This window comes from Cavia porcellus, unplaced genomic scaffold, assembly GCF_034190915.1.
Source record: "Cavia porcellus strain 051 isolate PalLab524CR breed Dunkin Hartley unplaced genomic scaffold, mCavPor4.1 scaffold_31, whole genome shotgun sequence".
NCBI lineage: Eukaryota > Metazoa > Chordata > Mammalia > Rodentia > Caviidae > Cavia > Cavia porcellus.
The window spans coordinates 43,213,594-43,235,904 of NW_026947514.1; the positions used below are offsets into that span (position 1 = coordinate 43,213,594).

At 37.0% G+C, this 22,311-nt stretch overlaps 1 protein-coding gene across 5 annotated transcripts; it reads left to right on the forward strand.

The window, feature by feature from the left end:
- Positions 1–825: 825 nt before the first annotated feature.
- On the forward strand, positions 826–21,613 carry Naa30 (N-alpha-acetyltransferase 30, NatC catalytic subunit). 5 transcript variants are annotated; one of them, XM_063241543.1, is made up of 5 exons: positions 826–954; positions 1,268–1,997; positions 6,944–7,067; positions 9,256–9,311; positions 11,776–13,167. In XM_063241543.1, exons 2-5 carry the CDS (start codon positions 1,269–1,271, stop codon positions 11,941–11,943), a joined length of 1,077 nt encoding a protein of 358 aa, XP_063097613.1. In that variant the 5' UTR covers positions 826–954; position 1,268; the 3' UTR covers positions 11,944–13,167. The 5 variants fall into 5 exon arrangements, 4 of the variants coding, with proteins under 4 accessions (XP_063097613.1, XP_063097615.1, XP_063097614.1 ...); XR_010044992.1 differs by lacking the exon at positions 11,776–13,167 and adding an exon at positions 18,302–18,447 and having other exon boundaries at positions 827–954; positions 9,256–9,481; XM_063241545.1 differs by lacking the exon at positions 11,776–13,167 and adding an exon at positions 13,195–16,528 and having other exon boundaries at positions 827–954.
- The last annotated feature ends 698 nt before the right edge of the window (positions 21,614–22,311 follow it).

A 22,311-nucleotide genomic window follows, 5' to 3' on the forward strand; every position in this document is an offset into this window, starting at 1 on the left:
AGACACAGGTGAATTTACAAGCTTCTATAGGCCTATTTGTACATAAACAATTGTATTTCTACAGGACACAAACCTGTAAAATAAGACATATAAGACAATCAGAGGAGAGCTAAGCATATAGCAACAAACTGTTAACATCCCTGCACGCTGACTCTCTTCCCGAAAGGTGGTAAGATTTCCTCAAAATTTTTAGTGACAAGAGCTGTAACTCTTGCATGTTACAACTGTGCCAGCGTATCCTACTTCTTATAGAGTTTAGACTACGGCAGAGAGCTGCCAACATGTTAAGCTATAGAATTCGATCCCTGAAAACTTCCATCTCGGACACACATGAGCAGCCCCACAATCAGTTTCTTAGGCCGAATGTGCTCAGGCGGCTGGTGAGGCACAGCATCTCCCTGCCCCTCGGCTCGGACCAGCGCGAAGCGCCAGTACATGGACGTAGGGGCCGCGCCCCGCGGCCCGGGGAGGTGACAGAAGGCTCCCCACGGCCCGGCCTCGCACCTGCGAGTCAGGTTCGCCTCTGCTTTTCGGGTCAGGAAGGGAGAGGGGAAGCGGGAGCGGGAGGAGGAACTACCTGGTCTCTGTCTCGCCTCGCGAGCGCTCGGCCGTCCACAGCCATCCTCCTATTCCCACAGCTCAAAGCTTTACACTCCTCTTCCTAGCGGCTCCCGAGTTTTCCCGTCTTGCACAGCTCCTCCTCCCCTCGTCGGGTCGGGGAGGCGCTGGACCCGCGGATCTCGCGGCCATGAAGACCGGGCTAGCGCCTGGGAGCCCAGCCTGGAAGCTCCGCCTCCCCGGAGCGCGCGCCTCCCGGCGCCCAGTCGCCCCGACCCCGCCCCTCCTTCGCCCGGCGGCCGGCAGGCAGGGAAGTGTCGTAAAGGCGGGCCCAGGAAACTTTACCCGGGGTAACAGCACGGCGCTTTACGGCGGCGACGGCGGCGGCGGTGTGGGGTGAGCGCCTCGGCGGCGGCGGCAGCGGGGGAGGCTGAGGGAGAGGAGCGGCGGCAGCGGCGGCGGGGACCGGCGCGGGGTGAGCCGCGAGGAGGAGCGGGCGGGGCCGCGGTGACAAGACCAGCGGTGGGCACGGGCGGACGGGAGCAGGGACGGCGGGGCGGCGGGGTGGCGCCGACGAGCGGGCCCCCGGCGAGGGTTTGGGGGCTGCTCTGCGAGGGACGGCTTTTGCCTTTGTTTCCCCGCCGCCCCCGCCGCCCCGTGTCCCGCGTGGGCGCTCACGGCCTCCTCTACCGGTGTGTGTCGCTTGTAGGATGGCGGAGGTACCGCCTGGGCCTAGCAGCCTCCTCCCTCCACCAGCACCTCCGGCCCCGGCGACGGCCGAGCCCCGCTGTCCGTTCCCGGTAGGGGCCGCCCCCGCCTGCTGCGGCGAGGACGAGGAGGACGACGAGGAGCACGAAGGCGGCGCGGGCCCGGCGGCGGCCCGGAGCCGTCCCTGCCCGCTCTGCCCGCCATCGCCGCCCCAGGACCCGCTGCAGCTCAACGGGTTGATCGGCCCCGAACTGCGACACCTCCGGGCGGCCGCCTCGCTCAAGAGCAAGGTCCTGGTCGCAGCCGAGGCGGCCGCCCCCGCCGGGGCCTCCCCAGCGACTGCCACGACGGGGGCCGGGGCGCGCCCGGACGACAGAGCCGCTCGCCCGCCGCCGCCCCTCCACGCGAGGACTGCGTCCCCCGGCCCGGCGGAGGCGGCAGCGAGCGAGCCCGCGGCGGCCCGCAACGGACTGGCCGAGAGCGCCGAGCCCGAGGAGGACGACGAGCAGGTGCGGCTGCTGTCTGCATCCCTGAACGTCGGTTGCAGTCTGAGGAGCCCCCCGGGCAGGGAGGTCGAGCCTGGGGAGGACCGGACGATACGATACGTCCGATATGAATCCGAGCTCCAAATGCCCGATATCATGAGACTGATCACCAAAGATCTGTCCGAACCCTACTCCATTTATACGTATAGATATTTTATCCACAACTGGCCGCAGCTGTGCTTCTTGGTAAGTGGACAGAATGGAAAGAGGGTGAGCCCAACCGTGATGCAGGCCATGGGGCAGGGAGAGTGAGGGTCGAGTGGCAGTGGACGTGTTCAGCGTTTCATAGTGTGTTACATGCTGTAAAGTGCGAGCGCGTGCTTCTGATTAGGTAATGGAACTGAAAGGTAAGACCTCGCGGTCGGGGCTGCCATGAAAGTAGTGGAAAGGCGGCCAGCCTGTTTCACTGGGGAGGGGGTTCCTTGGGTCCTGTTTACATTAGTTTATAACCACGGTTAACCGTCGTTCATTAGTCTTCCTTGCAGACCGTATTAATCTCTCAATTACAATCGTAATCAGGAAAGAGTGAGACCATAAACATGTTTTGATGAACATGATTGTTAGTAAACTTGCTGTGGCCACCTCGAAGAATTAATTCTTAAAAGCGTTTTCTGTAATTGTGAATGGTTTCCTTTACTTCAACAGGATAGCTGACATTTGTAGCCATCCTGCTTCGTGGGCTCCATGGCAGAAGGTGCTTTTAACGTCTAGTTGCTGAAAGAGTCCTGAAAGTTGAATAAAAAACTAGGAATGTACAGTGTTAAATAGTTATCCGCTTTTTTTATTTTTTAAGAAAGCAGCCATACATACTCTTAAACACTCCTACTTTGGTGACAGTGGGGATATAATTGACAAAATTTACCTGTACGTATCCCGGAAAGTTGACTATAAGCTGAATAATTTTTTTAATGTAGTATTAGCAGTACCGGTAGTTTCTTTATAGGAATATAGACCCAATTTCAGTTCAAATAGAACCTTTAAATTGGCTGCAGGTATATGTTTTCTATCACATATTGTTTCCATTAAATTTTATTAATTGCTTTTAAGAAGTATTTCATAACATGAAGAAAAAGTCTATCACTGTTATTTACTGTTTGACTATTGACTTAATTGCACGTAGTAATTCCTGTAATACATTTTGAGGATAGTTTAAAACTGCCTTTTTTATTATATAGCTTGGTAATAATTTGAAAACATTATCTAGGTATTGTAGATAATGGATGTTTGACTATTGTGTTAACTTTGGTTATATCTCAATTTAGTATTTTTAAACTGTAGATATTGTTCTATGTTCTAGAAAACTTCTTGTTCGGAATTCTTAGCATTGTATCAAAATAGAAGTTCTAAGACAAGTTTCCTCAGTGAATATGACAAAATGTTACAAATGTCATGTCAAATGCCACTGTAATTGCTAAAAAATGTAGGTTCATTGTAAGTTAACCCATAGAAATATATAACTGAATCACATTTTAAATTGAAATAGATGTTTTTCTGTCAATTTCACAGAATAGTTTTGTATATCTTATACTCAGCTTTTGAGTCTGGTGTAATCTTAAGTCTCTCAACTTGTCTGCTGTTTTATATTAGACTCTGGCAAACAATATTAGTAAACTTTATCCTTGATTTTAGTATAAAGCCCTCCCAATTCATCAGTTAACTTGTACTTTATCCTTTAATAGAAAAAGTTTAACATTAAGTTCTGAGTTACGGAAAAAACATTAAGTGCTGAGTACCTAGAAATTGAAATGTACTTAAGTGAATGGTCTATAAGATTTACTACTAGTAAAGGTGTGAATCTGGAGATGTTTAACAATAAAAAAATAGTTAACCAACAGGGACCATTTAGAACTGAGTCCTTTATGTTAACATGCTTTTAAATTTGAATTTCCCATAAGAACTCAATTTTTTAAAAAATCATTGTTTATGTTTGCTTTAAGTTATCTTTGAAAGACTCCTATAGATAATATAGTCTCAACTTCCCCTCTTCCCCCATGGGAAAAAATGAAAACTAGAGTGAAAATACTTAAATCTCCAGATACTTATAGTGGCAGAGAGTAAAGGTAAGATCCAGTTCTCCTGGGCTTTCATAGTAACAAGTAAGATCCTAAAAAATGACATACCCTTGACTCATTGTATGAAACTTACTGTGTGTCACAATTATCTTCACCAAGGAGCAGTTGGCTGTACAAACATGAGTCTCAAAAGATAGGAACCCTCCGAAATGTTCTGGTTTCCATTGGGAAGGCTATAATGGTTCAAATGTAATATATTACAGAATTGTCAGTACTTGATTAATAAAACTATTTGTTATTCTTCCTAATAATGTAGCAGATGTAAAAAAGTAGATGAGAGTACTACATGTGAGACAGTTACTCTGTACTTTAGACTTTATAGTGTTTTCAGTTTTAAAAGTTCTTAAATTTACTAGCAGTATAATGTAGAACTTCTTTTTATTTGTTCCTGAATTTGACTTTCTGATTTCCTTCAGTTTTCTATTTGTAGTGTCCTTGAATTTTGGAATCTCTGTTTCACACTTTTTATATTTTTTGCAATTTTTTGCTATTTTGTTGATTGAGTCTTTGGCCTAGTAGAGTTAAATCTTAACCTTCCAGAGAATTTTTTCAGGTATCTTTGAAAAAACACATAGTATGAATTTCAAAAGTATGTGCTAAAGTTTTTAATCGGTAAAACTCCACAAGCCCCTGAATGATGATTGTAAATATATTCATCAGCACTTTATTAGAAGAAAATTCAGTGTTAAGTCTTCTTTACTAAGATTTTATTAGTAACAGTGTATCATGTATTGGACTTTTATTTTTAGATGTGTGCAGCTTCATTTTTGCTCTTCCAGTTCTTAATTAAGAAAGCAGTGTACTCTTAAGAATGAACTAACAGGGTCAGGGATATAGCTCAGTGGCACTACGCCTCCCTGGCAAGTATGAGATTGTGAGTTTGATTCCTGGTACTTTTAAAAAAAAAAAAAAAACAAGGCAGAATGAGCTAACATAGTGTTTTACTCCATGGTCAAAGGACAAAGATTTTTTTAAAAAATCTTGTCTAATTTGAAATTATAATCTAGTTGTATTGTGTTTAGTTTTAATTTTTTTTTTCTTTTTTGAGTGGCTTTATAAACTGCCAGGTGTTTCTGTCTTATAGATTTGTATCACAATTTTAAACAGGTTGTTATTTCACATAAATCTAGCTTACAAATTCAGACCAAAATTTTTTGTGGCTCTTTTAAAATGTACCATTTGGTCTGTGATGATTTTGCATATGTGTGCATATGTATGTATTTGTGTATGCAGATACACATAGATACATATTTGAAGAGAGTTATTTTCAAATCAGAAAATTCTGTCAAGGTATAATGCTTGCCTACTGTGCTTAAGGCCCTGGGCTTAATCCCCAGCACCAAAAAGGAGGAAAAAAATGTACTATCAGAGTTGAGTCGTCCAACCCATATTTTTGTGTACATTTCATGTCTTAATTGGAAAGAATTTTAATTTCCAGGAAAAGCAAATTGGTTTAGTGTGATTTAAAAATTGGGAAAATAGGAAGAGAGGTTTGATGAGATAATTTTGGAATGTGTGATAACTGTATAGACTGATGAATTTAGTGGTCCTTCAAAAGAAAGTTTTTGATCTAGTTTAGGTTTGTGTGAAAAAGAATTATCTTACCTAAAAAGATTCCCTGGTTTATTTTTTTATGAAAGATCAATTTGTGGAATGACCAACTAAAAAATGTTACCAAAAATTCATGTTAAAATCGATATTAGGTATAAATTGTACTTTGGTTACTAGCTTTTTTAACCTATTTCTGATTTTTGTTGTCAAAATAGAGGGGAAAAAAGAGGTAAGTTAGTTTATAAACAAGAACTACTACTTTTGCTAACATGTTATGTGGAGATACTGCCTCATTTATATCTTTCAGAATGGTATTAGAAAACTTCTGTTCATTGTGTAAATTGTTGGGAATTTTGAAAATCATTCACTGGTGACATTGGAAATCTAAAAGAAAATTTGGCCTTTAATGCTTAAGATGTAGCCTTTAATGCTTTGGAAAGCTAGCATTTATATTAAAATGGAAAGCTGAGAAAATCATAACATTTTATAAAAGCTCTGATTTTGAGCTATAATTTTTTGAGAGCTTTATGACGTGATCTCCTCTGTCATGAGTATCCTAAAAATGAGATCACCATATATTTAGTTTTGGTACTACAATAACAACCTTTTTCTGTTTGTTTGTTTGTTTTTGACAGTACTGGAGATTGAACCCAGAGCTTTTACACTGAGCCATATCCCCAGACATCTTTTAACTTTTTAAAATTTTGAGACTCACTCATATTGTTGAGTCTCACTTACATTGTTGAGTTACCCAGGATGGGCTTTAACTTATGATCTTTCTGTATCAGTCCTCCAGAGTGTTAGAATTATAAATAGTGCCACTGAGCCCAGCCTACAGAGTCATTGAATATAATCTAAGCAGTAAGGAATCCTTTTCCTGAACTTTTAAAATACAATCTATCATCTGAGTGCATCATGTCTTACATTTATCTTTGTTAAAGCTTATTATAAAAAGTTATACTCCTGATGGGCAAATTGTATAACCTAATGAATAGGTTTTCTTTCTTTCTTTTTTTGACTTTTTGAGATGGTCTCATTTCATTGTTCAGACTGGCCTCAAACTGATTATGTAGTACAAGTGGACCTCAAATTCATGGCAGTCCTCCTGTCTCATCCTCCAGGTGCTGGGTTTATAGGCTTGTGCTACCAAGCTGGATGGGAGTTTGTGTTTAAAATAATTTTTCACGTATTTACCCTTCCCAAATTTAAGTAAGTCTTAATTACAAATAAATGTAATTATAAGGACCTCATGCATGTAATAAAGTACTTGAATATTTACCATATAGAAAATTCTTTCTCCTAGGCATTTAATAAGCATAAGAAATTTATGTTTTAAGGAATTTTTAAAAATTGGAACCTTTAAAGAAGTTAGGAGATTTAGATTTCTGAAAAGTGATTGCTAGATTTCTCTTTCTCCATCTCTTTCAGAAATGTCAACCAGTGGTTGGTTGCTGTTTTCCTTGGTTAATTGCACAATGTATTCTTCATAACTGTTTGTTTATTTTTAAGGCCATGGTAGGGGAGGAGTGTGTAGGTGCCATCGTTTGCAAGTTGGATATGCACAAAAAGATGTTCCGCAGAGGTTATATAGCCATGTTAGCTGTGGATTCCAAATACAGGAGAAATGGCATTGGTAAGAAAAATACTACTTCAGTAAAAGGACAAAGAAGTTATTTTCAGTTTCATGTTTTAAAACAAATTTACATGTAAATATGTGGAAATGAACTTGAAAGTAAAACAATTAAGATTTTTATTTTTAGAAGTTCTTAAAGGGCATTATTTATTTTTAAAAATTTTATTTAGATTTTTATTAGTACATGCTTGTGGTACATGTACATTACACATCTTAACCTTTTTTATCCCCTTCCACTCCCTTTATTAATGTTTTGGAGATTAACTGGTGATCAGTTTTCACTTCTAAACATACTTCTTTTCAGTCATACTACATACTTGAAGAAGTACTGCAGTTTTTAATAGCATTAAGAGGGCACTTAATTTGGTTAAGTGGACAGCCAAGCCAAAGTAACAAGTAATTATTACCACTGTTCAGTGGTAGTTGTCACACATCATGTTGCAGTTTAAAGATGGCCTCTGGGAGGAATATTGATTATTTGTTGCTATTCCCCAACTTCTTCTGGTATTGACCTTTTCGGGCATGTCTAGTTAATCTTGCACTCATGGTTTTTAATGGTTGTTGGAAGCCAGGAGTGGTTCATTTAATAGCATATGTAGGCCTTCTCCTTGACTTGCGTTTGCCCTGCTAGAGCTAGGACTAGAGTTTCCCCAGGTGCCTAGTGGAACCTGGTTGAGGAACCACTGCTGTAGTGTTCAGGACTTACTGGATCTTGTTACAGTAACACTTGACTCTGGGATGTGTTTAAGCTTAGTGAGTATTGATGAAGTATTTGATTGCAATACTAATATTTAGTAGTATTATGTAATTTAGTTTTTATTTTTTTATAGTTTTAAAACTAAATTTGAATGTTATTGTCTGATGGACAGTTTTACACAATCTTCAGTGTCATTAGAAGTCATTATAAATAGATTTAATTAATAAGCTAGTTTTTTCTTTCTGTTTTTAAAATCTTTTTCGTATCAGGAATCAAACTCATGACCTTGCGCTTGCCAGACAGCACTTGTGCTGTGGAGCTAAATCCCTGGCAATAAGCTGGGGACCCCCTCCCCCCCGTCTTCCTTCTTTCCTTCCTTTTTTTATTTTTCTTTCCTTTTTTTTTTTTTTTTTGGTTGGTTTGTCTCTTGGAAACAGGTTTCACTATGTGTTCAGGCTTTTCTTGTACTCACTTTGTATTCAGACTCACAGCAGTCCCCCTGCCTCAGCCTCTTGAGTGCTAGGATTACAGGCATGTGCCATCATGCCCAGCTCATTATTTTTGTGCATGTGACAGTGTCTCACAGCATTGCCCAAACTGGCCTGGAATTCCTGTGCACACGTGATCCTCCTGCCTCAGCTTCTCAAGTAACCGAGACTACAGGGATCTGCCACTGTTCCTGACCCATTGTGTTAGGTGTAACCAACTTTTAAAAACATGTATAATAGTGTTCCAGTTTTCTACTAATGTTTTCTATGAATTGGGATTATTTTCCGGACCAAGTATAAATCCTTCATGCATTGAAAAGAGCTGATAAAAACTTAGTAAAAATAATTATTTGGCTGGTTCACAGGGCATACACTAAGTGGCTTTAGGGTTGCTTCCTGGCATTGAGACGTACTTTGTGCGACTCATTAAATGTATGCACAGTTTCGAAGTAAAAGTTTAAACTAAAATGGATCTTTTAAAACCAAATTTGGCAGTGTTTTTCTTCTTAATGTTCAGTGTCAGACAAAGCTGACCCAGATCTAGAATACATTTTCCTAGACATTTTCAGACACACCTCTGATGTCACTCACAGTGCCAGATTTCATTGTGTCCAGGCTTACTATGAGGTTGTATGAGCCAGCCAAGAGTTGTGGCCCACTTGTAGGCATAGCAGTTCTTAGGAGGAGCTGTGAAGATCTTTGGCAAGATCAGCTCAGGTTGTATAGTAAGTTCTGGTTAGCTAAATGAGTTCTAGGTTGCTCTTGCCATACCATATTTTGCCTTTTTCTTTTTTCCTTTGCTTCTGTCTTTAAGTGGAAAAACAATAAAAAAGAGCTCTCAGTTTATATCCAGTTTTTTTTCTCATGTAAGATATCAGAGTAACTACATTCAAGATAGAATGTAACAGTAGACATATCTGTGCATATTATGAATTTTATAATGTAGATTCTTTAAGGAGCTAATTATGTTTTCTGTTCACTAACACTTAGATCTGTGTTCTAGGTACTAACTTGGTCAAGAAAGCTATATATGCCATGGTTGAAGGAGACTGTGATGAGGTAAGTCTTTCTAAATGTTGAATATGTTTAGCTTTTCTAATATTTGCCCTGCAGATTTCATTGCAGACTTATTACACAAATGCAGCTTGTGAAGAGAATTTTATTCTATGAATTTTGAGCCTGGCACTCTGGCACCTGCTCAACAGTATTCAGCTATTCAGGAAGTTGAGGTAGGAGAATCACAAGTTCAAGGCCAGCCTAAACAACCTTATGATTCACTGTAACAAAATAAATACTTTTATACAAAGAGATGTAACTCAGTGTAAAGGGCTTGTGTAGTGTGAGTTTATTCCATAGCATCACCCCTCCAAAACATGCATGCATCTGCAAGTTTTGATTAGAATAAATTTTAAGATAATGGAGTTTAAATTCCTTCAAATGTGAAGGTGAAATCATATATATTTTCTGTAAATAATTGTTATTCATAAGTTTTGTTATCAGTTAAGTCATCTAAGTCATTTAAGTAAGTATTACAGACCCACATATTTCCTTATATACTGGCCTTAGTGTCCCTTTACAACCTTCCTCTTTTCCTCAAATCTTGTGGAACTGTCAGCTTATTTGGAGAACATTTAGTGACTAAAAACACGTCTTTGAGTGTTAGATAATATTAAGGCTGTCATTGACTTTTAAATGTAAAGATTTCTGAGTATTAACATAAGATCACCTTTTCAGCTTGTAAGGCCTGATGGTAGGTATAAGTTTATATGCAACAGCATTGTGCTTTCATATAGTGCTGAGTAAATATTGGTGGTGACTAGTAATGTTGACATTCCTGTTGAGCAATGTGGAGAGAATGAATGTAAATGAGAGACATATAGATGTCTTTACTATGACAGTAATAAGCAAGGAGGAATAAAGTTGCGTTATATTAGTAATTTTATGTATATGAGAATACAGGTGACAATTACATTTATTATTGGATAGCAGATGTCTGTTAGAGAGTTCCCAAATATTGTGAAAATAAGTTATTTTGTCCAACAGATTGACCTTAATAATTTCTTTGGCGACTTTTTATTTATTTATTTATTTAAATTTTTTTTTGTCTTTTTCCTTTTTATCGGTACTGGGGATCGAACTCACGACTGCCTGTTTGCAAGGCAGGCGCTTATGCCGCTGAGCTAAATCCCCAGCCCCTGGTGACTTTTTTTTTAAGTGGCGCTTTTTGTATAAAAGGTATACATGGTCATTATGTGTGTATGTTTTGTTTTGTGGTACTAGAGATTGAATCGAGGACCTTTGCTCTAAGTTACATCCCCGTTAAACTCCCCACCCCCTTTTTTTTCTGAGACAAGATCTCATTAAGTTAGCCAGGCTGGGTTCATATTTGTAGTCCTCCTGTTTCAGTCTCCCAGGTGTTTGGCATTACAAGAATGTGACATCATAGCTTGCTTGTTCCACCATCTTTATGTTCTTCATTCTTATCTGTCCTTCTCTCCAACTCTAGCTAGTATATCTCCTTCCATTTTCTACACAAACTTTTATGCAAATATTTCTTGCGAGGCGGGTGCTTACACCACTGAGTTAAATCCCTGGCTATATTTCTTATACAAGTGTAATTTTTTCATAAAAATGAAATCATCCCACAATAATGATACTGGTTTTTATTTAACAATATCTCAGTGCATTTCCGTGGTAAAAATACAAAGATTTACTGCAGAATATTTCTTTTCCTTTGTGCATTGTTTTTTTGTTTTGTTTTTTGAGACAGGCTCTTGCTGTAGTTCAGGTTATCATTGAAATCACTATGTAGCTCAGGCTGAACTTGATCTCATGATGATCCTTCTGCCTCAGCTTCCTGAGTGTTGGGTTCACAGGTGTGTGCTACCATGAAGGATGTGAATATTTATTTTCATGTTCTATTCACTTTATATTCTAACAGATGACATGAAATGTGGTTATATGAGAGGAGTCCTATAGACATATGAGGTAGTTATTCTAGGTACATAATTTTACTTTGAATGGATAATTCACAGCTGGTGAAGGATTTTGCATTGTTTATAGCTTTTAGTATCTGAAAGTAAAAGACACAGAAAAACAAGTCATTTATATGGTTAGTAACTACATTTAACTTAAGTGAACTGGGTAAGTTCAGGAATGTAAGACTAGTTTTGAACCATATCTAATAGCTTAGTCAGCTCATCAGAAAGAGAGAAGTCAGGCTTCACAAAGGTTGCTTAACAGTTTAGAAAAAATCTTGGGGTTCATAGGCCATGTTTGCTCTTCCCTTACTACTGAGTAGAATTGTTTGTAGTGAGTAGAGGGATATTGAGGGCAGGGAATATTTTGTTCCTGTGGTTAAACCTTTTATGAGTTATTCCTGTCTCTACCTGTGAGCCTAGTTTTACCTTCACTGATCAATGTTTAAATACTGTTGGTTTTTGAAAGTTTAAAATACGTAGATTTTGATGGTATTTTTTAATGCTAAGAGAAAACCCTAAATTAGTGATATACTTTATTATAGAAATGTTCTTGGCCAGGCGTGGTGAAACACACCTGTAATCCCAGCACTCATAAGGCAGAGGCAAAAGGATGGCTACAGATTCAAGGCCAGCGTGAGCTCCGTAATGAGGTCAAAGCCAGCCTGAACTACATAGTGAGTCCCTGTCTCAAAATAAAAAAAAAAAAATGAAAAGAATAGGAATGTTCTTTTCATTGTAGGCCAGGAAGTCTTAGGCTCCATGAATGCTTTCCTGTTGTATGATTTTTGGGTGGATTGTTCCTGCAGTTTGAATTATCTGTGCTTCTGAATTAGAGTTTTTCTTAATTTGAAGAAAAAAAAAGATTTATGTGTGTCCTACTTTGTTCAGATAGATTATTTGCTGTATGACTAGATAGAGCTTTTGTTTTTAAATTGTATGAACAACAAATCTTTTCTCTTTTTTTAAAAATAGTACGTTATTGCTTCTTCCTTTATTACTATTTTGTCCCAGTTTGTTTGATTTCTGCCCACCTACCAAGGAGAAACTTTATCCACTGATGAATTTGTTAGATCCGGTAGCTTGTTGGTTGTTCTCTGCTTATTAAAATACTTGCCTGTCTTAAGACCCAATTCAGTACCAACAACAAATTCTCTTTTATCTTACTTGACAGGATCAGTTGCCCCCTCAGGGTTTTTCCTGACATTTTTGTAATATTTACTGCACTTTTAGTGCCTGTGCCTTAATCGCAATACAGAACAGAGATGCCTTATCTTGTTTATTGCTGTATTCCTAGTAGTTAGTGCAGTGCAGGGTTCAGAAGTATTTGAATGATTAACTGTGTTTTAGCATACTGTTTGTGCCTCTTTAAAGAAGCACTTTGAATTTTGACTTGTGTATTGTCTTTCTGCACTTTATCTAAACTTTCTTAGAACAATAACAGCCTTATTTTTATACACAGTACATAAAATTTTAAAAGCAAATAGAATCTATAGAGCTAACCACTTTTAAAAATCTTTCTTTCTTTTCTTCCTTCCTTCCTTCCTTTCTTCTTTGCTTCCTTCCTTCTTTCTGAGACAGAGTTTCTATGTAATTCAGGCTGGCCTTGAATTCACTGTGTAGCCCCGGTTGGCTTCAAACTTGTAACCATCCTCCTGCCTCAGCCTTTCAAGTGCTGGATTATAAGTGTGTGCCACAAGTCTGGCTACCGAGTTGTTAAAATGAAATTTGGGTACAAATTACTGTTTTTGAAAATAGTCCTTGCTTACAGTGTATTGTTCAGAGGAAGTATAAGGAATACAGAAATGCAAATAATTTGGAGTTAATTTGTGAAGTACATTTGTATACCTAAAATAATAAGCCCATGAAGTAACCATTAATTTTCATGTATTTTCTCTTGAAATTAATTAGAATGTTGACGGGTGATTTATCAGCATAATTAATAGGGCTTTATTTTTTTTAAGTTGTAGATGTCCTTAAATCTTTATGAAAATTTGAAAATTATGAGGCTTTTAAAAAAAGATATAAGGTATGTTTACCATTGGATTAAGACCTTACTATGATCATAATAAAATGGAATCAAAATTTCTTAGAATTTAAAGGTATAGCACATGCTTTGAAAGATTTTCAGTTGAAACTGTCATTTTTTATTTAGTTAGTTAGTGTAGTGCTGGGGCTGAACCTGGGGCTATCTGCATGCCAGGGAAGCATTCTATTACTGTTATAATGAACACATTTCTCCTTTTGAGAAGCCATAATAAACATAATAAAAGTTGGAAAATAGAAATAGTCTGCCACCTTTTTAGCATATGCATTTTGATGTTTTGCCCTTTATTTTGTTTTTGATGCATATGTGTTAATATTTGTCTTTGTTGTTTTCACTGTTGTGGTTTTGTTTTTGTTTGAGGCAAGATCTCACTATATGCTGGCCTTGAGCTTGGTATATAGTGCTGACTGACCTTTGACGCTTGCCTCTGTCTTCTGGGTCTTGGGATCAGGCATTTGCCTATATGTCAGCTCTTCTGTTAAGTGTTTTAGGCCCTTGTACTATGCTCCGTGACCTGTCACATTGTTTGCAATTTGCTTTTCTAACAGCCTAAGTTTCTTAATTTAATGTTGCTTATTTCTAGCAATATATGAGTAATGCACAAGATATTTTGGTGTATTCTAGTCTTAAAAGTAATAATTACCATACTTTGTATCATTAAAAGAATAAAATAAAACATTATTAGCTAGATTATTGGAAACTAAAGAGATCTAAGTTATTTTTGGTTAAAATATATATACATATAAGGGTAGAGTCAGTCATTCTTTTTCTTTCAAAAGATAAAAGATGACTTTTTGGCTTTTAATTGTGTGTGCTTATTACATTTATTTACGTGTTTAATTATACTTTTTTTTTTCTTTTTTTTTTGTCTTTTTCCTTTTCCCTTTTTATCGGTACCAGGGATCGAACTCACGACTGCCTGCTTGCAAGGCAGGCGCTTATGCCGCTGAGCTAAATCCCCAGCCCCTAATAATTATAATTTTAACATTTTTTATTTCACTGGAAACATATTTCGACTGTGGCATAGAGGCTTCCAAGTATAGACAAATCATTTATTTTTTCCAGACTGTCACTTAGTCTGTGAAGTTTGTTGTTATTTTGTGTAAAGAATAATAAAGCCCTTAGCTGTTCATTCAGTAGATATCAGTGGAAAGAAGGTCTACTAGGTGCCAGACAGTATGAGTGGTTAGGTTCTGTGGGCATGCCTGTTCCTCAAGGGCTTCCAAGCTTACATTATTAAAAAATGTTGTCTAAATTGTAATGGTTTGGTTTATCCTGAATAGTGATTTGTTGCTAAGAGAATCAGTGAAATATTACTCTTAACTCTGACTCTGTTAAATAGTGTTCACTTTTTTCAGTTTTCTTTAGAACCAGAAAACCCTCAATTATCTTTTGGCTTCCTCTGTAATACTTCCATAATGGAGGAGTAAAAGCAGTTTTTAATAAATTTCAAGTATAAACCCAGATTTTCTTACAATAAAAGGATTTAACTGGTTAAGCATTAAAAAGTAGGTGCTTTTTCCCCCTGACATTTTCTTTTGTATTAAATAATACATGTTCTCTTTATTTAGAAAATGTAAGTGTGCCCAGGAAATCTTTACATTTAGAGTGACCCTTTGTATAATTTTTTTGTTTTGGGACTTCATTAATTTGTTAGGATGCTTACAGACTAGAGTTTAACTGTTAACTACACTTCAGTACTGTTTGTGTAGCTATAGATAGCCTTAAATGTATTGTATGTGTTTTAGATTGTTAAATATTAATAGTGGGGGACTCCGATCCTTTCATCCTTTCCTAAGTAGATTAGCTCTCCCATTTGCTGGTTTTTATTTTGCTCTGTAAAGTATTTGGGAAAGTGCAGAAGAGTGGTTACTACTAAGCTCAAGTTCATATTTGGTCTGGTCACCTTATATTTCATTTCATCTGTGAAAGATAATCATTATTTTTATAGAATTGTTGGAAAAGTAGCGACATAATACATAGCACTTCTTTTTAAAAATTGTCAATCTTTTTATTTCTATGAAATCAGTCACAAGTTTTGTATTGTTGCAGTTAATTGTGTGTCAATAAAGTGCTTTGGTTAACATTTTAGGTACTGATCTAATAACAGAATTCCAAAAATTACCCAAGAGAATTGTTTAAAACTAAAAACTTACATTACACTCAAATGTTCCAGACTGTAGCATGGCATGAATTAGTAAAAATTCAATTTTTCTAAGATCATAGAGAAATTAAATTTTAATTCTTATCTTAAACCAACTTGTTGGCTGTGTAGCTTTTGTTTTGTTTTGCTTTTTAAGACGGTCTCACTGTGTAGTCCAGGCTGTCTTTGACCTCACTGTGTAACCCAGGCTGGCCTCAAACTTGCAGAAATCTCCTGGGTTGGTGTCCCAAGTGCTAGGATTGCAGGCATGTACCACTATGCCCAACAATAGCTTTTATTTAAAGTTTTCCTAAGAGTATTTTTACTGGATCCTGAACTTTTGTTGGTGGTTTGGTTTGGTTTGGTTTGGTGTTTAGGCAGTGCTAGAGGTTGAATCCAGAACTTTGTGAATGAGCTATATTCCCAACCCCTTTTTTAATATTTTATTTTGACAGAGAGTCTCACTGTGTTGCTATGTTACCCAGGCTGGGATCCAATTTGTGATTCTCCTGCCTCGGCCTCCCAGCTACTGAGCTTACAAATGTGCATCACCATGCCCAGTTGATCCTAAACTATTACTTGGTTTTAGATCTTTTACAGTGTTCAGTGTAGCACGAAATTTGCTTTTAGGAGTTAATTGCACAGATAATTGCTGTTGAAAAGTGTGGAAACACTTCTGTTTAATGTTTATGTATTGTATGTCATCCAATGAAAGGTGCTGAGAACACATTGAGTTAGCAAGTATTTAAGAGTTTTTGCGTGCCAGGCAATATGGTAGGTATAGAGAACATAGCTGTGAAGGAAGTATGCATTGTACCCTGTTGTGTTGGTCTCACCATCTAGGATGGCTGACCTTCATTAATCATTAGAATATTTCAGAGGAACAGTACAGAGTGTTGTGGGCTAGTAAAAAAGAAAAGGAATATTCCACGTGATCTGAAGTAAATAAGCTAACTAACACCATAAGTGAGAAATATAGGAAGAACATCTTTCTAGACAGAAACAATTTTTATGATAAAACTAAGGGAGGAAAGATCATGGTAAATTGCAGACACAGAAAGGTTGGTGTTGAGCATGGAAACAAAGAGGAGAGAGATGTAGAGCAAAACTAGAGATGTTGGTAAAGGCCATATCGTGATAGATTTTCAGGGACTTGTTGAATTATTTTTAAACCTTGGACTTTATCTTGATGACAGAGTAAATAGATTCTTTAGCGGGGAATAACAAGCATCACTCATCAAAAATGAGAGTTCTTGAGTTAGCAGGCTCTTGTAATTATAGTGGGTGTTAATGGGAACTTGGGTTAGGTAGGGTATTAATGAGAATAGAAGGGAGAGAACCAGTTTGAGATGATTTAAGAAGGAATGTTAGCAGTAGTTAGTGCCTTCATGTATAGGTGCGTATGAGGTAGTATGGTGGTGGGATGGAATCCTGCTTATTGAGTGATGGCATTGCAGAGAAAGAGTAGATCATGACAGTATGATCGGTTGAGGCACTTTTTTCTGTTTATATCTGTTTGAATTCTTGTCAGACTTTTCAGTAGCTTGAGATAAACCTGGAAGAACCTCACATCTTTTAGGAGAGTCTTTGTTCATCTGAGCTTTGCTATTTTTTCTGTCTGCCTAAACACCTTGAGGGTGGTAACGGCTTACTGTGGTGTGAGGTAGGTGAGATTCAAAGGCAAATAGAACTGTAAGAGTTGGGATGATGGAAAAAGACCCAAAAAAAAAAAAAAAAAAAAAAGAGTTGGGATGATGGAGTCAAGAGTGTATTGAAAAAGAGAGGTAAAAGTGAGTTAAAAACAGTATTCAAGATTGTCAGTTCTTCATTTTCATGGCCACTAGTACAATAATATTTAAAAAGACTAATGGAAGTTAATCCTTTGTGCTCTTTGTTAAGTTTTGTTATCAGTGATGTCTAGGCCAGTAGTTCTGAAATCTCAGCAGCAACACCATCACCTTGGGATTTATAGTGGTGCCTTGGTTCACAAACTTGATTCCTTCCACAGTTTTGGCCACAAACTGAATTGTTTGCTAATTAAATCGAATTCAGTGACTAGGTTCAATGTTGACCTTAGGAGGAAATTTGATTTAGTTCATGACCAGAATCATAGAAAGAACTCATTTTGTGAATTGAGGTACCACTGTACTTGAAATTCAGATACTCTCTCCTATTCAGAAACTCTAGGATTGGAACTTAGTAATCCTTCAGATGATTATGGTATACTTTAAAGTCTTAATAGTCATGGCCCAAGTTAAGCAAACTTTTTCTGCAAAAGGACAGATGGTAAAATATTTTAGCTTTTGTAGAACATAAGTATTTGTGGAAATGGCTCGATTTGTGGAAATGCTCTGTATCAAAATGCGACCACAGACATTTAAAGAGATGGGCATGGCTATTACGGTAAAAGTTTGTCTACAAAAGCAGGCAGCAGGCATATTTCGCTCAAGGTATGTAGTTTACAGACTCTGGTATATAGTAGACAAATATGATAGTTGTTATCAAGATAAATGATAACAGTTGGAGGTCAGTCTGAATAGTTTGAAGTTCTGGTTTACTTTTTAAACCTTTATTTTTGTTTTTCTTTTGCCACCTTATTTTTCTCCACTGGGAAATGATTCATCTTTGTTTCAGCATAAAACATACATTCTTGTTAAAAGTTCGAAACACTATAAAAATCAGAACAGAAAGTAAGTCCATGGAGATCCTACTTCACTTAGACTCAAAGATAATTATTGTGACTATTACATCATTAGTATTGGTTTCACTATCAGTTTTTAATCAAGTCATAATATAGTATGTTTTTCTTAAATATTTATATAGTGTATGCTTTGTAAGCTTTTCAAATTATTATAACTCAATTTTCTTTTATTTCTTGAAGGTTGTTTTGGAAACTGAAATAACAAATAAGTCTGCTTTGAAACTTTATGAAAATCTTGGTTTTGTTCGAGATAAGAGGCTGTTCAGATACTATTTAAATGGAGTTGATGCACTGCGACTTAAACTGTGGCTGCGTTGAGAATTGACATCGAGGATCAACTTCCAACCACAGAGTCGACCTTTGCATGCAATGCAATTTGTACAGAATTGCTTTGCAGGTGGATTTAGTAATTCCCATGCAGCTCTTATCTGTCAGTGTCTCATTGAGTGTCGCACAATATTTGTTGCACTTTGGCATGGCGCATTTGTTCTGAATTAAAAGAGATTGTTTTAAACTTCAGGAGTTCTTTTGGTACCAACAAGATGTGCCAGTTGATAGCCAAGATTTGCTCATTTGCAGTCTGCTGATGATGTTATTTACATAGTGACCATTTTATCACAGAACCAGTAAGTGGAACATAATGTTTGTTCCTTAAAAAGCCAACGTAGAGTGTAAAGTCTCTGAGTAAACTAACATTTCACACAAAACCTGCCATAGTTTTCTGAAGGGGACGAGGGGAAAATTTCAGTTTTACGTTTCATTTTTCTCCATATTAAATTTTCCATTCTTGAATATTGGTACCTCAGTGATTAGTGAATGAAAAAAAATGTAGGTTGGGATATGTCTTACAGTGAGTAAAGATAATTAAATTGCGTCTGCCAGTGCCTGTGTAGATAAGTATATTTGTCTTCATCTCTAGGTTTTAAATGCATGCTCTTTTCTTTTTCTTTATGGCCTTTGCAAGCAAACTTTTGTTTTTATTTAAATTCTAAATTTGACAATAAATTATTTCAGATTTTTATAATTTGAATACTTTTTCCAGGTGACAGTGATTCACCTTAGAAGTCACTTCTTTCCTTACAGTAAGAAATTGAATCTTGGAAAACCTTTGCAAAATGGCTCAAAAGGGATGAGAAAAGTTGTTGGAGCTGGGAATTGCTGAGTTTTGGATGCACTTTTTTTTTTTTTTAGGGAACTTTTGGAAAATAGAAAATTAATGTAAATTGGTATGATTTTATTTAATCAAAATTACTGCAACAGCTTTTATCAAGTAGCTAGAAGCATTTTCCCCACAATTTGGATTCACATTGCTTCCTTTTCTTAAAATGCTTCACTTTGGTTCATGGTCTTCAAAATAAATTTCAAGGTGCATTGTATCCTTAAAAGCTGCTTTTATTTTCTTTTCACTTGTCTGAATAGGTTCTTGGAAAGAGCTTTGCCGTGTTCTTCCAGAAAAACAAGGGATAAAGGAAATCTTTTTTTAATGAGTTCTTTGGGTTTTCAGCCACATGTTTTTTAATTATGTTGTGTTTTGTTGAATCGGTACAATGTAACAAATTTTGAAGTTAACTGCTTTCAGTTGAGTCAGCAAAGATATGGTGGATAATTTATTTAACTGGAAAACCTAGGTACCCATAAGAAAAGATTTATTCTCTGTGAAAAAATGTTTTGTAGCATCTATATTATTGCTGTTTTCATTTGAATATGCTTCACATCTGTAGGATTTGGTTTGAATTTTTGTGACTATAATTACTGTATTTTTAAAAAACCCTACCTCCATTAACAGTTGGTAAAGGCCCCTTTTCAGGAAAGTTTGCTTTTTTTTTTTTTTTAAGGAAAGCTGCTCTTTGCTCAGTAAAGTGTTTTGAAAGTGAACATGATAATTACTTAAAATAAAGATACACAATTTATATTTGATGAAAATAAAACCTTCCTGCTGTAGTGGGATCGTTTATAATTCCTTATTCTAAAGAAAACTTTTTCTTTCCATTTTATATTGCTCTTTAAAATTTAATGGGCAGAATACTGGATTATTAAAAATATTACCACACAGTACTCAGCTTTCTAGCTGACTGTTTTGCTTGTGTTTTTTAATCAGACTTCACTGGGTTCTACCATTTAGAACAATAGCAGTGATAGAAATGTTTCTGTTATCATTTTTAATATGAAGGAAACTAAAACAGTATTACTTATGTCATCAAATTTATTTCACCCCTTTCTGTTTGACTTGCTGATTAATAGATAGTAATTGTTGATGAAAACACATTTTCTTGACTCAATAATGGAGACAGTTATAGATACTTGATAGATTATCAGTTCACCCATCTTTGTTTTTGTCAGGTTGTCAAACTATAACCACTGATCCTTAACCCCAGAATGCTGGATCAACTGTGACCTGAGCATTTGTAAAAATGACCTTAACTGTGTGACTAGAAACTCAGTGGTTGCCATAATGTTCTATTGGTGTATGTTGAATATCAGTGTATACCTTAGGCCTTTAATTGGATGTGCAAAAATTGTTCACCTAAAACTTTAACCTCTATCGTGATAATCCAGCATCAACATTAAAAATATTCATTCTAGTTGAAATGTATCAAACATTAATTTACTTTAAGCTTTTGTTTTTCTTAATATCAGCTTAAAATAATTTCATTTATAATTAATAGAATGAGTTCACTTGGCTGAAACTGAGTAAAATTGGTGCAACTTTCTTTTAATAGGGTGCTGCCTCTTTAAGACTGACTGTACTATCCACTGACACTGGTTTGGCAGATGGTACTGCTGAAACTTTTTACACATGCTATCATGAAGCTATGTATGTAGTATTGAAGAAGCTTAACGGGTATACTACCATTTTTGATGTGTGAGCTGACTATAGTTCTCCTTATATTGAGATGAAACTACTTACTCCAGAGACGTTCACACATCAGAAACCAGACCTTAGTTTTTGAAGTTGAAGCCAGCAAAATAAAAAGAAAGGAATTACTATTAAAAATTGGTTTTAATATTTTCTGCCTCTTTTCTCCAAATTACCTTCCCCGTTTGCTTGACCAATGTATGTAAAAGGAGTTTGTCACATTTTAACTCTACCTTGCCCTGTGTTACAGTGTCAACTGACATGCGTAAGGCTGGATGTGTAATATTTATTCTGGTGTCTAAAAATCATGAAATTCATCATTTTACGGGAGCATAAATAACATCAAATTGGTGATGCATCAAAGACAGTTTTCATTGCACCATGACATCTCTATAACGTTACAGGGCTTTCAGGTTTGTAAAAACATAAATTATATTGACATCAGATATGAGTTGAGTATCTATAAATATCACATGTATCTCAAAATATTGGACTGCTGTTGATGACTGGATATTGCCACATAGTCCTCTCCTCTTGTCCCCGTATCCTTTTGGAGAGAGAGATTTAGTGGGGGTTTGAAATGTGCAAGCTGTCTAAGTTGCAGTCAAATAAAGTATGGTTATGTTGTGTTTGCATTTTTCTTTGAGATACAGCTGTGTGCATTATGATTGGGTTATTTTGCTTTTACCTCCTCAGAAAAACAAGCAATTCATTCTGTTCCCCAGTTCTTGCCTTCTACCCAAGAGTTATTTGAAGTGATAAACAGTTACTCTACTTTTTGTTCTAACAAAGTAAACCCAATATCAAATCGTCAGATTCACCTTTTTATTAGATATCAATACAAATGTGAGAGCATTTTTGCATGCTTTAGACTGAAGGTTTTGGGGTTTTTAAAAGTCTTTGTCCCATAGCAGTGTATCTTGAAGGGTTTTTGTTTGATTGGTTGGTTTTGTTTTGGTGTTTTGTTTTTTAACTATTTCTTGTTGGCAAGTGCCTGTGTACATGAATTTTTTTTCCTTTGCTAAGACATTGAGAGGAGTACCCAAAGGTCTTTTGGCCTTATTTTTGTGAGACACTTAAGTTGGTTAATTATGTATGCTTTCATATTCAAAGATTTTGGGATGTTAGTGTAAGGATGAGACTATTTTAGTCATATGATTGCTAAATTGCTTGTGTCACATGTACAGATAATCACTTTGTTCTTCATGGTAACCTAGAAATATCTTTATTGTGTTCATGTTTCATTTGGGTCTTACATAGAATTATGTTAAAGTGTTGCTAAATTCAGTCTACATTAGGACCAGACAGTAATACTAGTTCAGGGCTTGCACAC